This window comes from Suricata suricatta, chromosome 17 (genome assembly GCF_006229205.1).
Source record: "Suricata suricatta isolate VVHF042 chromosome 17, meerkat_22Aug2017_6uvM2_HiC, whole genome shotgun sequence".
Classification (NCBI taxonomy): Eukaryota; Metazoa; Chordata; class Mammalia; order Carnivora; family Herpestidae; genus Suricata; species Suricata suricatta.
Window position 1 is genome coordinate 15,946,403 of NC_043716.1, and position 16,301 is coordinate 15,962,703.

At 37.9% G+C, this 16,301-nt stretch overlaps 1 protein-coding gene across 4 annotated transcripts in view; it reads left to right on the top strand.

The window, feature by feature from the left end:
• Positions 1-16,301, top strand: part of SSH2 (slingshot protein phosphatase 2) — a 251,906-nt gene that overhangs the window by 142,086 nt on the left and 93,519 nt on the right. Inside the window, exon 1 of one of the 4 annotated variants that reach the window (XM_029927243.1) lies at positions 720-1,060. The exons of the other annotated variants lie outside the window; for them this stretch is intronic. Coding sequence (XP_029783103.1) covers positions 933-1,060 — 128 coding nt within the window. The 5' untranslated portion in view covers positions 720-932. Of the gene's footprint in view, positions 1-719; positions 1,061-16,301 lie in introns of those variants that run through there. 4 annotated transcript variants of the gene reach the window in all.

Below are 16,301 nucleotides of genomic sequence, written 5' to 3' on the forward strand. Positions count from 1 at the left end.
ACAAACGAGGTCATCTGGCTAGACCCTTTATTTATACATCTGTAAAGTAAGGTTACTTGGGAAGCTTTGAAAAATATTGATATTTAGGATTCCAACTTCAGGAGATTTTGATTTGAGTGGACTAGGGTGTAGCCAGGTATTGGAGGGTTTAAAATCCCCACAGGTGATTCATATGTGCAGCTAAGGCAGTAAGTCTTTGGTTTGATGGATGGTTAGGAAAGTCCTTTATAAAATTTATTTACAAGGGTTAGCAGATGTTATCGACAATGTATATAGGTTTTTCTCCATTATAACTTAAAATGTTTTGCTTTAAAAGAAAATCTACCTTATTTCCGAATTTCCCTAGCCCTTAACATCTAGAAAACCAATGATAAGTATTCGTTGCATATGTTAATGTACGACCTTTTATTAAAGTTTTAAGATCATTTGAAAAATGGGATTTAAGGTTCAGTAGAGCCGTTCAAGAAGCAGGACCTTTCTGTGGAAACATTCCCAAGAAACACAGCCTTTCCTCCCACCCCAGGCTCGTTTCGCTCCTTCACAGGAGCTGTGATGTCTTGGTGCAGACCCTCGCTCACTCGCCGAGATGCACGTAGCGTGATCCGGTGGGTGCCACGAGCTCAGGGGCGGAGCGCCCGAAAGGGCCGACCCCTTCTGCTCTTAGGACTCTCCCCTCGCGCTAGGCCCGCCTCGCCGCAGCGCCCCGCCCCGGACGCGGGTTGGGGTGGGCTGTTGGTGGCGTCCGGCCGCAGGGACTTCACAGCCGAGCCCTAGGGCTACGGCGACTGCCTCCGCGCGATCCGGCGGGCCCAGTTTGGACGCGGGGAGACGGCGCTTCCCAGCGCCTCTGGCCCCACGGAACTCTAAGCGAGCGCCTCATGCCCGAACCCGGCGGGGCCAGGATGCGGAGCTGTGCGCCTTGAGCTGGCCCCATGACCCTGAGCACGTTGGCCCGCGAGAGGAAGGCGTCCCCCGCCTGCACCTGCACCCTCAGTGGCCCCGACATGATCCCTTACTTCTCAGCCAACGCGGTCATCTCTCAGAACGCCATCAACCAGCTGTGAGTTCGCGGCGCGCCCTCCCGCCCTGTGCGAAAGCCGGAAAGTTTGCTTTTCCGCAGCCGCTTTTCCCCGGCATCCTGGGGAGCAAGCAAGCAAAAGAGGGCGAAAGCGCACCTTGCGTACTTGACAGCCTCCAAGGGTACGAGGGTACAGTGGGGTGAAGGTGTGGGGTAGTTCTTGGAGGCAGAAGGTGCCCCCAGGGGTTGGGCGGATTGGAGAATCCTTTGCGTGAATTTCTGGTAAACTTTGAGGGAATCTGAAAGTGTAGTCCTCCCTTGGAAGTTGTCTGTGGTGACCGAGTGACAGCCGAGCGGGAGACTCTGGGTGAAGGGTGGTCTGTAGCTTCTGAACGGCCGCCCGGAAACGTTTGGATTCGCTTGCGGGTCCTGTTGGAGGTAAAGCTCCCGTGTTTGTTGTTTGGGGGGTTGCTGTTGTTTCAAGCAAGTATGCGTGTGACTATAGGTTTCTTTTGCAAGCCGCTCACACAAAGGAAGACTGGCCATTCTTCTCTCCCGCTGGCTGTAGTCTGGAATTATTTCAGAAAATTGGATTTCAGTAATGTGGCTGGTTTTCATTTAGTCTCCCCCTGTCCTATTACGTGCTCACAAGCCAAGCTTGCATGCACACCTTCATTGATGAAAGTGCAAGATTCAACCCATCTTTAAATCGTCGCTGTTTTTGAAGTCTCTAGCGTTGTCGTCCTTCCCTTCCATTGTGGTTTAGCTATTTCTGAGAACTGTGTGCTGAAGCTTGTGGTTAAAGCAAGGGTTACTTTTAGGTAGCAGCAGTTTGGTCTTCGTAGTATGTTAGCACTCACTCCGGAGTGGCTTCAGGAGGGTCAGCTACTGAGGTTTCTCCAAACTCCCAGGTACTTAGGCAATGTTTCTTTCTCCCTCCCAGGTTAACCCTGAAAAACTTTAATGTCCAACAACAGAAACTTTCCACTATCTCTTATTAAAGGTCCCAAGAACAGCATGTGAAGTGATTTATAATCTTACACATAATTTATTATTTAATGGTTTACTCTCCTAACAAAGCAAATTAAGTTCATTTGAGTTTCAGGTTTTTTCTTTGTGTTGGTTGAATCATGGTGTAGCTCCTACACAAAGTAGCCACAAAATAAAGTGGTTTTAGTGGTGTGTGTGTAAACTCTACAAAATTAAATCAACCACTTAACCTGCATTTAAAAAAAAAAAAAAGAAATGGAGTAAAAGAGAAAGAAAGGAGGGAATAATCTGAAACTGGATAACCAGTAGCAGTAGTGTTAACAATATCTTGAAAAAACAAAACATAGTGAAGCAACCCACATGTCTATCAGTAGATAAATGGATAAAACAAAATGTGGTATGCAATACAACTGAATAGTATTCAGCCTTAAAAAAAGGAAATTCTGACAAATGCTGCAACAAGAATGATTTTTGAAAACATTATTTTAAAGTGAAATAAGCCAATGACAAAGGACAAATACTGTGTAATTCCACTTATTTGAGGCACCCAGGAGTTGGGGGAGGGGGAATGGAGAGTGTGTTTGGTAGAATTTCATTTGAAAAAGAAGAAAACGTTGTAGGGATGGATGATGGTGATGATTACAAAACAATGTGAATGTATTTAATGCCACTGAACATGGTTGAAATGGCAGGTTTTGTGTATATTGAACTACTTTTAAAAAAGATTAACATTTAAAAGGCAGAGCTTCACAACTTGGGAGGGGGGGGAATGAGGTTTGCATTTTAGTTCGTAGCATAATCAAATTAAGCCCAAATTTCTTTTCTTACTAACTACTGCATTTGGGTAAATCATTTGACTTCAGTTTCTCCCACTGTAAAATGAGGCTCCTAACCTCAGGTGATCAGAAGAGATCATATGTATCAGTAACACCTTGCAAATCATAAATCCCTATGTTTAAAAAATGAGTTAATTGAAATTAATAACTAGCACCTTCCATCTGTTGACCTCTTGTCACTGTGCTAAGAGTTTAATGTGTATTGTTTCATTTAATCATAACAGCAACTCTGTGAACCAATTTGTTCTATTTACAGACAATGAAACTGAGACTTAGAGAAGTTAAGTAATTGCTCAAGGCCATGTAGCTAGTAAATGATAAAACTGTCCTTAGAATCCAGAGCTGTTTCCTAGACTGGTGCTCTCAACCATAAAAATATATTCTTAGGAGTTGCAAGGTCACTTTTGAGACTTAATCTTGGGAATTGTCTTTAACTGCTGACATCTTCAACTTAGCAGTGAAAAGATCTGTTTGCTACACTAAGATTTGCTGCTAAGGTAGATATTCTTTTTAAAGAATTTGCAGAATATCTCTTTAATTTTTGTCTTTTGCCACCTTTTTTTCTTACAGGAGATTTAATATCCAAATTGCACTTTTTCTAAACTATATTTATTAGTATTACATTAGCCATCATTTTTATTTTGCATTTATAGTGTCCCCCAGTTCATCATCATTTAAGAAGCTTTAGGGATCATTCTGATAAAATTAATATCAAAAGTTGTGTTAAAATATACACATTTTTGGCATGTAATATAAAAAGTTCTTATTTGGGGTCCATGGTCACCTAGAGTTTTATGGATTGGTTTTTTGTTTAATTTTGTTTAAGGTTATTTATTATTGAGAGACAGAGACAGAACATGAGCATAGAAGGGGCAGAGAGAGAGACACTGAATCCAAAGCAGGCTCCACGCTCTGAGCTGCCAGCACAGAGCCTGATGCTGAGCTAGAACCCACAAACCATGAGATCATGACCTGAGCTGAAGTCGGCACTTAACCAACTAAGCCACCCAGGTACCCTGGATTGGTTTTAGAAGGTCAGTGAACTCTTAGGGATGCCTGGGTGGCTCAATTCATTGAGTGTGTGGATCTTGGTTTTGGCTCAGGTCATTATCTAATGGTTTTGTTGAGTTTGAGTCTGCAGAGGGCTCTGTGCTGGTGGCATGGAGCCTGCTTGGGATTCTCTCTGTCGGTCCCTCCTCCACTTGTACGCTTTCTGTCTCTCTCAAAATAAAGAAATAAACTTTAAAAAAAAAAAAGAAGAAGGGCAGTGACCTTGAGAACATATGAAAATGTTGTGTAGGTAAATGTATTTTTAAAATCAGATTCTCAAAGTAATGTGATCATATAAAAAATTTATCTCTTTCCTTAAGGGAAGTATTATTTCTAAGGCTTGATGCTGTAAAGCTCAATTGGTGTGAGCATTTCCCTGGTGGTGCCAGAGATATATATAGCGACTAGTGGGAGTAACTAAAAGATTAAGATTTAGGATCATAAGTGGAGACTGTCTCAAAAAGAAATTTGGAGTGTATGTTTGTGGAAGGGGATACCTTGACACACGTGTACCCTTAGCCAGATAATTCTCTTGTCACTGCTGAGAACCCACTCATACGATTTTTATTCTCTTATTTGCTGAGAACCCACTCAAACAATTTTTATTCTGTTCTTATTTGCTGCCTCAGATTTGCTGTGGGTTTAGAAGCCAAGTAACGAATCTTATGAGAATTGTGTTAGAGTAAAAAGGCTAGAGTAATAGACTAAATCCTGGGGCTCTCCTATGGAGAAAGTTCATGATCTTCAGAGTATGGTATTTAGATACCTATATGGTGATTTCACAGGTTCATACTAATTTCTTGAGTTTCCACTGTTTAATATATAGATGAAATTCGAGAATAGTTAGGTATTACTATATTTTACTGGAAATTATATTATCATTATTAGATTATGGTCTCCCTTTGTCATTGCATAAAACTCCCCAAATATGGGGTTAATTTTGAAGTATCATTGAAGAACATTAAGAAATGATTAAATTCACTCCAGAAACTAAGAATAGTTACTGCCATAAGCTTAAATCCTGTTAGAAAAAAATACGTGTGCAACCCAGAGCATCATGGGATCAAATTTCAGGAGTCTGAAATCAGACTTCTCAAATAATCATGAAAAGGTACATACCCTTTAAGGTTATACATACCTTTTTAATAAGATAGAAATCAGAATTTCTGAAAAATAGGGGAACCTATGTTATTTTTAGAGAGCCAATTTTATCCCTAAGAAGTGGCCGCTAAGCAAAGGGCCTTCTAGTGTTTTTGGTATATGCCAAACAGTATATCAGATAGGTGGCTATTTTTGTGTCCTACAAAAATGTGTTCAGAAAAAGATCAAGAGTTATTAGACAAAATGCTGGCAGGGGCTGCCATCAAAACAGTGTTCCCATTATGAAAACCTCTGATCAGAAATCTTGGAACTTAAGTGCTTGAAACATTGCTCGATTTATTAAACAGGTTACCTTGAGCTTTTCACCCTTGACCTAAAATACTTGTAGTTAGTATTTGATTTCATAGGAGTTTGATTTCCAAGCTGTACATCAGTGCTTTCTAAAGCTCAAGCTTAGCAACAGAGGATCATATCCAAGGATAATTATCCAAAATGTAACTTTTTGTAAAACTGAAAGGTGTTTTGCATCTCTAACAAGTTCCTCACCGCTATTAGTCCAGGGGCTACACTTTGGGAATAACATCTTTGAAGTATACCCCTGAGGCAGATTGAGCAAGTCTTTATACACATTTTATGAAGAAATGAACTAAAAAAAAATTGAAATGGTGCAGTGATTTTTTGCATAGTAGTTACATGATTTGTTATTGGCAGAACTGAAACTAGAACCAGCATTTCCTGTCTCAAAACACAGAGCTCCTACACTGCTGTACTGGACTGCTATCTTTGTATACATATGGGAACATTTCTTTAGATAAATTTGTAGCTGTGGTACTTCTGAGTCTAATGGTATGTATATGTTAAAAATTCAATACATCCTGCCAAATTGCCTTCTAAAAAGGCTTTGCTAATTTGCTTTTACCAGCTATAAGAATAGACCTTCACCAATCGTGGCAATATTAATAATAACATCACATAAGCAGTTTATTGAACTTTTACTATGTATTAGGCATTACTTTGAATACTATTTATATTATCATTCTTTTTTCTTATGAGTTAGATATTATTCTCAGTTACAGATGAGAGGCACAGAGATGTAGAGTAACTTGTCTAATATTACACAGCCAGGGTGCAAACACAGGCAGTCTGACACCAGGGCTTCTGCTCTTAAATATTTCTCTGATTGCAATTCCCTTATACTATAGAGATTTAAGTATCCTTTTATATTTTTGTTGGTCTTTTTGACTTTTATTCTATAAATTGCATGTTTGTACTTAGTACCATTTTTCTGTTGTTATTTGTTTCTTTTTGATGTACTATATATGTTCTTAATATGTGCCTCCCCCCAAAAAAACAACTTTCAACTAGCTTATTCTGTGTCTTTTAATTTTGCATCTTGTTATAAAAGTTTCTAATTTTTCTTCTTAAGATTTTATGTTTAAGTAATCTCCACGCCCAACATGGGGCTTGCACTCATGACCCTGAGATCAAGAGTTGCACACTCAGGAGAACCTGGGTGGCTTAGTTAAGCAGCTGACATCTGCTCAGGTCAGGATCTCATGGTTTGTGGGTTCAAGCCTCGCATTGGGCTTTGTGTTGGCAGCTCATAGCCTTGGAGCCTGCTTCAGATTCTGTCTCCCTCTCTCTCTCTGCCCTTCCCTTGCTTGTGCGTGCGCTTTCTCTCTCTCTGTCTCTCTCTCTCAGATTAAATTGAAAGAAGAGTTGCATGCTTTAACAACTGAGCCAGCCAAGTGCTCCTAAAAGTTTTTAATTTTTATGTAATAAAATCTGATATTAGGATTTCAGTTTTGGATCTTGTTTAAAAAGCCCTTCCCACCCACTTTCAGGATTATAAAAGTATTCTTTTATGTTTTTCTCATTTGTCTATACTTTATAAATTCTCTTTAAAATACCTGGAATTTACATTTATAATGTGGATGTTAACTTTACCTTCTTTCCAAATGGATAGTCATTTATCCCAGTATCATTTATTTAGTTCATTCTCATTTTGCTGATTTGAAATCCTATACTTACTGTATGTTAAATTCTAATAGATATTTGGAGTTGATGCTGTACAATTAAGTCCTATTGATAGTTTTTCTGTTCATAAACCAATACCACATTGTGTACTTACTATAGGGATTTAGTGGATATTTTGATATCTTGTATGGCAAGGACTGCCTTATTATTTTTTAATGAATTAGGTATTCTTATTTTATCTTCCAGATAAGTCTTAGAAACACCTTATCAGTTTTCACTTTAAAAATCCTATTAAGGGATGGCTCAGTCGGTTAAGCATCTTGATGATTTTGGCTCAAGTCATGATCTCACAGTTACTGAGATGGAGCCTGCCATGGTGCTCTGTCCTGTCAGAGCCTATTTGGGATTCTCTCTCTCCCTCTCCCTGTATCCCTCCCCTTACTCATGGGGACTCTTACTCTCTCCCCCAAATAAATAAACAAACATTAACAAAATCCCATTCGAATTTTGACTGAAATTATACTGAATTGGTTTTGAAGAGAATTAACAGCTTTATGAAATGAGCCTTTCAAATAAGGAATTTGGTGTGTGTGTCTACTGTATTTTAAATGCTTTTCATTTAAATCTTACGCTTTTCCCCATATAGTAGTTACACTTGCTCCCATTATGAAATGGGTGTTTCATAAAGTTTTTGGTGCTCTTGTTGTAATGTATTTCTTGAGCTCTTTCTCATGACAGTTTTTAATTAGTCACTATAACAGTATAGTAAAACTATTACTTTCTATGTTTGCTTTTATATCAGACCACCTTGCTGAACTCTTGCTTGGTCCTAATGTCCAATAGATTTTTAAGTTGATTTTCTTTACTTTTCTCTGTGCATGATTATATCATCTGTAAATGAGTTTTATTTAAACTCATTGCTTCGAACAGGGTTCTAGTGTAATGTTAAATAGTAGCAATGCTAATGGTCTTGTTTTCCACTGTGAAAGGAATATTTCTTGTTTTGTGAGTAAATGTAGTGTGTGCTGTAGGTTCTGGTATAGGCCATTTATCAAGCTGAGGATTGAACACCATGGATTTTATCTTTGTAGATTCACTTATACATGGATTTTTTACAATCGGTACTGTAAGTGTATTTTCTCTTAGGATTTTCTTAATATATTCTTTTCTCTAGGTTACTTTATTATAAAACTGCAGTATATAATACATATACAAAATAATGTATTATTGATTGTTTAGTTTACTGGTAAGGCTATGGTCAACAGCAGACTATTAAGTTTTTGGAAAATCAAAAGTTATTTGCAGATTTTTGACTATAACAGGGGCTCGGTTCCCTGACCTCCACGTTGTTCAAGGATCAACTGTATACCCAATCAAAGTTTTTAGATATAGTTACTGAATTTTATTAAAGGCTTTTAGATATCTGTCGGAATGATAACATCCCTCCCCCCAATTTGCTAGTAATGAATGCAGTGACATGTTGAGTTGCTAAAGTAAATCATCCTTACATGCTATTTGCATTATTTGTTAACAGATTGCTTGATTTGGTTTACTATTGTTTTAAGATTTTTCTTTTGAGTATTTGTTGAATCTTTGATTCAATCTTTGTCCCGCTTATGTCTGATTTGTAGAATAATTTAGGTGTAGCCTTCCAACTTTTTCTAACTCTGAAACAGTTCTTTAGCAAAACTTGCCTGTATTTAACAATCCTGGAACCAAGAAGTCCTACTCCCAGTGTTATAATTTTATGAATTATTTTTTGGCTTTCAAGTTTTTAAATTTCTTTGTTCTCATTGATTAATTTTAGTTATCATCCATGATACTTTTTAAGTTCATTTATTTTGAGAGAGAGCAAGAGAGTAAGTGGGGAAATGGCAGAGACAGAGAGACAGAGAGACAGAGAGACAGACACAGACAGAAACAGCACAGTGGGGGCTGGGGCAGAGAGAGGGAGAGAGAGTAATCCCAAATAGGGTCTGCACTGTCAGAGCAGAGTCCAGTGCAGGGCTCGAACTCATAAACCCTGAGATCGTGACCGGAGCCAAAATCAAGAGCCAGTCGCTTAACAGATGGAGCCACCCATTCATCCATGGTCATTTTTATTGTTTTACTTTTCTGTAATGTTTTATTTATTTTTGAGAGAGAAAATGTGAGTGGGGAGAGACAGAGGGGTCGGGGGGACGGAGGATCCAAAGTGGGCTCTGTGCTGAGAGCAGACAGCCCAATGTGGAGCTCAAATTCACAAACCTTATTGAGATCATAACCTGCTTTAAAGTTGACAGCTTAACAGACTGAGCCACCAAGGGGCCCCCTCCATGGTACTTTTTAAATCTAGATCTTGATTTTACAGAAATGAGCGGACATAATTAGAATAATGGATTATTGATAATGGATTGAAACCAGGCATTTATTTACAATTTAAGGTCTTTTTTTTCTCTTTGGTGGGTAAGGAGACTAATATTAATAGTTAAAAGAAGCATAGGATGTTTCTTTTTCTTTGACTTTAAATTACTACTGACTTTTTGTAGTTATCTGACTCTTATGTAGAGAAGGTAGCCTTAAAAACTGGAATGTTCGAGGTGCCTGGGTGGCTCAAGTCGATTGAGCATCTGGATCTTGATTTTGGCTCAGTTCACGATCCCAGGGTTGTGGGATGGAGCCCTGCATCAGGCTCCTCGCTAAGCGTGAAGTCTGCTTAAGATTTTCCGTCTCTTTCCTTCTGTCTTCTGGCCCTCCCTCCCTTTTTCTCTCAAATAAAAAAATAAAATTAAAACTTAAAAAAATGTAAAAACTATAATGCCTTTAAAAGATCAAATAAGTTTACATATAGTGAATCTTCTAGGTGTTCTGGCCTTCAAATATGAAGGAAACATTAATGATCTACTGTGACAATATAAAGATGCATTTATGTTTTCATTAGTGGTGTTAATTTTATGTGGCTTTATCCACATTTGTGTGTGTTTGAAGTCAGAGCAGTAATTGGCTAGGAACCAAGGAAAAGAAAAAAAGAGAGAGCTCTCAACTTTGGCTTTTACTGGAACCTTGCTTAACCAGATTAACTGAAGAGTGAATCTACACAATGAAGATGAACAGGAATGGTGACGTAATACATTCAAATCAGAATTTCTTTTTGATAAATCTAAAGTGGATTTTCCCCCCAATCACTGCTTTTTTTTTTAATGCTTATGTGTAATTACTCCTGAAATCGAGCAATTTCTTTAGACTAACACTGAGAAACCACTGCCCAAAGCTAAATAATTAAGGATGTTGTCATTCTTTGTTTCCAAGAGCATTGGACCTCAAAGTAATAGAGGGGTCCAAACTTCTACGTATCCTGCTTCTCACATCTTTTCTTTGGTGTCCCCAGTAACTCTGAGCCCTCTTAAATTTTTTTTATGTTTACTTATTATTGAGATGGAGAGAAACAGAGCATGCGTAAGGGAGGAGCAGAGAGAGAGGGAGACACAGAATCCGAAGACAGCCTCCAGACTCTGAGCTGTCAGCACAGAGCTGGATGTGGGGCTCATGACCTGAGCCAAAGTCGGATGCTTAACTGACTGAGCCACCCAGACGCCCCACTGAGCCCTCTTAATTATGTTAAACTGCCTTGGAGCTAAAGAATAGTGGTGTTGTTGCTATCCCATAATGTTTCTGAATTTCTTAGGTGAAAGAAAAAAATTGGTATCCTAACTACTTTAAGATAGGGTTAAAATTAACTTTGCATTGTTGAATGGTTCAGGATGTTGCTGCCACTAACGTAATTAGGTTTAACCTGAAGAAATGTGCTAAGACCATCAAGGACTTTTAGGTGTTCCTGTGATTTGGAAAGGATGTAGCAAATGATTTATAAATAGATTGCTAGTGTTGTACACCAACGGGCAAATTTGGGCTCACTTCCTTTTTGCAGGTTTGTGCAAATTGAGCAACTCTTGTTTTCTACATTAATCTGTTTCTAGAGGGATGTGATCCTTATTTTAGTAACCTGAGGGATTTGGCATTAGTTATGTCTGTTAAAGCAACAGAATCCAGTGGCTTGAATTACTCTCAAATAAAGAGAAACCTCTGTGTTTCTAGAGTGTTGGGTTTTGTAGGGTTGTTTGTTTGTAGTTGTAATAGTTTACCTTTTAGATATTAGAATTACAGTTTACCCTTAAACGAGGCAGGGGTTCGGGGCATTGACCCCCTGTGCATAGAAAATCTGTGTATAACTTTTAACTGCCCCAGAATTTTAACTACTAATAGTCTACTGTTGACTGGAAATCTTACTAATAACATAAACAGCCAATTAACATATATTTTGCATGTCATATATATTATATACTACATTCTTATGATAACTTTTGACTTTTTCTGTGCTACATGGTTCATCTGTGAGTTTTTTCAGATTGTTGCAGCTTTCCGAAATATCTTCCAATATATTTCTTGAGAAAATCTGCACATAAGTGGATTTAGGCAGTTCAGACCCACACTGTTCAGTGGTCATCTGTACTGTGTTTCTCCTAAGGTTAATACCAAATTCCCATGAACACCAAAACATTTTAATTTACTACTACTACTAATTTTTAATTTTCTATTGTGGAAAGTTGTCGTTTGAAAAGTTGCAGCATCTGTGGGGAATGTAAATTCTCAGTTTATATCTCCTAGGAGATGAATGGAATAGGACAAACAGTATGTGAAACTGAACTTCCTTGAGATCCCACCTCTATGATATTCATATGTTCCCAATAAAATTTCACATTCTTTTTTTTAAGGTTTATTTATCTTTGAGAGAGAGAGAGAGAGAGAGAGAGAGAGCATGAGCAGGGGAAGGGCAGAGAGAGGGGAGACACAGAATCCGAAGCAGACTCCAGGCTCTGTGAGCCTGATGCTGGGCTCAAACTCACAAACTATGAGATCATGACCTGAGCCAAAGTTGGATGCTTAACCAACTGAACCACCCAGTTCTTAAAGTATCCCATTCCTTAAATATTCTCTATAAAAATTCTTAAAAGGTCTCTTGGGTCACATATTCAGAACCTTACTTGCCATTTATTCTTGTTGCTAATATTAATAGTCCCATTCAGAGTTTCGTCACCTATGACCTGTGTGACCCTGAATGTATTATATAACAATGTAAGCCTTACTTTCCTCATTAATAAAATGGAGCTTATAATATCTATTTGGATTAAATGTGATATTTGTGAGGTACTACTAATAGTAAATACTCAGTAAATGGTAGCTAATATTTTTTGCTCTTTTGACATAAGCTAAAATAGGAAGAATTAGAATACTGAGTGGTAAGCTAGCCTGATGATAAAATTCTATCATTGCATCATTGTCATAATTGCACCTCTTCTGGGCAAAGGGTGGGAGATAAAAAGGAACACAAGACATGGTTCTTTTGCAGTCAGGATGCTCAGTCTGTTGACGATACAGGCCTGGTCAATAAAATGATAACTAAGAGCCAGGTGGATGGTACAAATGTTACGTTAAGTATTCAGAGGACAGAAAGGTATTGTAAATGAGCCAGTTAGCAAAGACATTATTATAGGATTTGAGCTGGGGCTCTGACCTTTATTTCTTGCTGTCTTAAGTGTCATGATTTGTATAAACAGAGGTAAAGGATACTTGAGCGGTAGGAGTGAAAAGGAAGACGAATGTGGCGGACATTATGACCATATTACAAGTAGTTAATTTTCACTGAAGGACTGCTATTAATGATTTGTGGTAAGAAGAATCAAGAAAGGCTTTTGTATAGACTGATGATTTTCTTTAAATATTGTTATGAGCATATTTTGGAAATACCATGGGCAAAATTTATCAAGTTTTATCTAGTACCCACTGAGTACACAGCACAGTAACATTTGCAGACTTTACATAGCTTATTTAGGAAAGCTGCCAATTTTACAAGACTGTTAATCAGTACCAGTGGCTGGGAGCATAATGTGAAATCCCCACAGGCAGCATAAGAATAGAAATCATTAAACTATCTGCTAGTGAGTAGCTTTATGGTTAAGAGAGAGAGAAGAGAAGAGAAATGAAAAAGAGAAAAATGCATTCAAGTAATTCAAAGCAAAACCTCTTTTTCTGCTTCCTCCAGGTGCTTAGCTCTGGATATTATTACATCAGCATCATGTGGTAGGCAGGGTGGTTCCCATGGCAGAGAACGCTTGTAATATTTACAGTAGAGTGAGCTGTAAGGGGTGGAGTGTGCTGATAACTGTCTGTCCTTGTTCTTATTGGCTTGGTCACCAGTTTAATGGCCTGGTTGCCTATTAATGGCTCGACTTATTTAGCGTTTTATAAGCAACATGCAGCTCCTTAGTTTCTAAGTCAGATACACTTGGAAACCATCCAGGTTGACCTGGATCTTTTACACACATAGTAAACCCACAATAATATATCAATTAATAAAGATGAAGAACTATATAAATGCCATGTCATACTGAGCCCAAATGATAGTGTAATATATTGATTCAAAGAAGAGTTGCTACAACTATAAAACTTTTGCAGTTGTTCTTTATTGTACTCTCATGCACTGAGAGAAAATGGCAAACTACTAGTTTATGTCCATTTAGTAATTCCAAGTAAGTAAATTTAAACCCAGTGTAATTTTTTTTCAAAATTAAAAACTAAAGAATATAGACAGGCTAGTTGTCTCTCTAACTTAAAAATGAAAAGCCATTGTTGTTTTAAAATACTTTTTTTATTACCTCATTGAAAGTACTTGAGTATATTTGTTCAGAACACACTTTAGTCCTATTTAACTGTCAGTGTGTTGGGGCTTGTTCATTTCTGTGGCTCTTCTGTGGTCAGTCTCAATGAACTATTCCCTCACTACTGGAATTCCCTCTGTTTTGTTGCCATTTTTGATGCTTGGAGAACTCAGCAAGGCCATATGGCCCTGTTTCTCAGAAAAGGGTAGAGTCATAAGATGTTTATTGTGCTTAAAAAAAGATAACATCTAGTCTCTTCCTCAATTAAAATCAAAATTAACAAATATTGAATATTGATGCTGTTCTTTTTTATTTATTTATTTATTTTTGAGAGATAGAGAGATAGCTATGCGAGCAGGGGAGGGCCAGAGAGAGAAGGAGACACAGAATCCGAAGTAGGCTTCAGGCTCTGAGCTATCAGCACAGAACCCAACGTGGGACTCAAACCCACGAACTGTGAGATCATGACCTGAGCCAAACCCAGGCGCTTAACCAACTAAGTCACCCAGGTGCCCCACTGATGCTGTTCTTTATGGCACTCTTACAGATCTCTTGGGGGAAATTTCCAAATGGAGAATCTCTTTTGCTTTAAAAACTTGTCTACCTTACACATAGTAAAGTTGGTAATATCTCATTCTTTACCACCTACTCAGCTTAAGCTGAGTGGGCTTTTAAAATTTTTTTAATGTAACTGGTCTTACTCATAATTAAAAATAAAGCAAAAAGCATTGGTTATTATTTTTTAATGTTTACCTTTTGTTTTGAGAGAGAGAGAGAGACAAACCTCCAGCCAGCAGGGAAAGGGCAGAGAGAGAGAGGGAGACACAGAATCCAAAGCAGGCTCCAGGCTCTGAGCTGTCAACACAGAACCTGACACAGGGCTCAAACCCACAAACTGTGAGATCATGACCTGAGCTGAAGTTGGACACTTAACCAACTAAACCACCCAGGTGCCCCCCAGTTTTTTTTTTAAATATTTACAGATAATGCACATTACACAAAAAAACTAAGAAAATACTAAAGCACTCCTTTTCCCCACAAAAAGCATAATTGTCATTCTTACCTCCTATAGATCTTACTATTAACATCATCTAGGCTTTTCCTGTGTATGTATATACTTTTAAAAATGGGATTGTCCTCTATTGCTCTATAATCTGATTTTTTTCACTTAGCATATTGCGAACATCCTGCCATTGTCCTCAAACTCATTTCTTTCATATCCTTTTTCAGAGTTGTTTGTTTTCCATAGAACTGATTCAAATTCTGTCCTATTGTTGCACATTTTGATTATGTCCAGTATTTTGCAGTTATCAACAAAGCCTCTCTTAATGAATATCCTTGTGCCTAAATCTTTGCACATGTCTTATGCAAATCTTTGCATAAAAGAAATTTCCTAAAGCTCAATTCTGGGATTGCTAGACCAAAGTGTATACATATTTCTAGGGCTTTTGATAGATTGCTAGTTTGCTCACCAGAAATATTTTGGTAATTCATTTACATAGCACTCCTGAAATGACAAGTGAATTCGAGATTAATACAATTTTATTCATTAATTCATCTGAACTACTAAGAGACCAAGAAAAGCTCATCCTCATTTGCCTTTTTCTATCAGGAAGCTATTACATACCTAAACACTATTGGACAGTGCTTTAATTTATGAACTATTTGAGTAGAACTAATAGAAAGGTGAAATAATAATGTATTGATAAAATAAACTAATTATCCCGATATGTTATTGAGTATATGTGTAGCATTTATGAATTTAAGTTTGCTCTCTACTTTTTCATTTTCTTCTAAAATCATCACCATTTTTAACTTGTAGAATTTTAGACCCCAAAGAGAAACAAATGGACTTACCTAGGATCCTGTAGCAAATTAATTCAGACCTTGAGCTACATTTCATTGTTTTCTGTTTGGGAAATGTTAAGTAGCATTGAGACTTCCAGTAGTACCATTTTACTCTAAGGATAGTGAAATTTAAAAAGATGATCAAACACATTAGTTTGTGAATAGTTTTAACTAATCAAGTTAGAATTTCCTGATCCTATCTATAGGAATCAGTAGATATATTTCTCAAAGTTGAGGAGGTTAACCTTTTGGGAGACAAGCTGTTAAATTCTTGAAACAAGTTTTCATCTTTGACGCTATATGAGTATTGAATAATAAGAGAAAGGAAAAGGGTGTATTTCCTAAACCTTTTAAAATATCTTACCTTGATGGGACACCTGGGTGGTTAAGCCGGTGAAGCATCTGACTTTGGCTCAGGTCATGATGTCAGGGTCCATGGGTGCCAGCCTCACATTGGGCTCTATGCTGATAGTGTGAAGCTGGCTTGTGATTCTCTTTCTCTCCCTCTCTCTCTGCCCCTCCCCAATTCCCTCTCTCTCTCTCTCTCTCTCTCTCTCTCTCTCTGTGCCTTTTCTCTCTCTCAAAACAAACTTGGAAAAAAAAATCTTACCTTGAAATGTCACTGGCAGATCTATCTCTCTCTCTCTCTCTCTCTCTCTCTCTCTCTCTCTCTCTCTCTCTATCTATCTATAGTAACCACTGGGGTCTTCTGTCAGACTTAAAGAAAAAAAAAACAGATTGGAAGGAGAAAAGAATGAGTACACACCCCAGTTGCATATTGGTTTC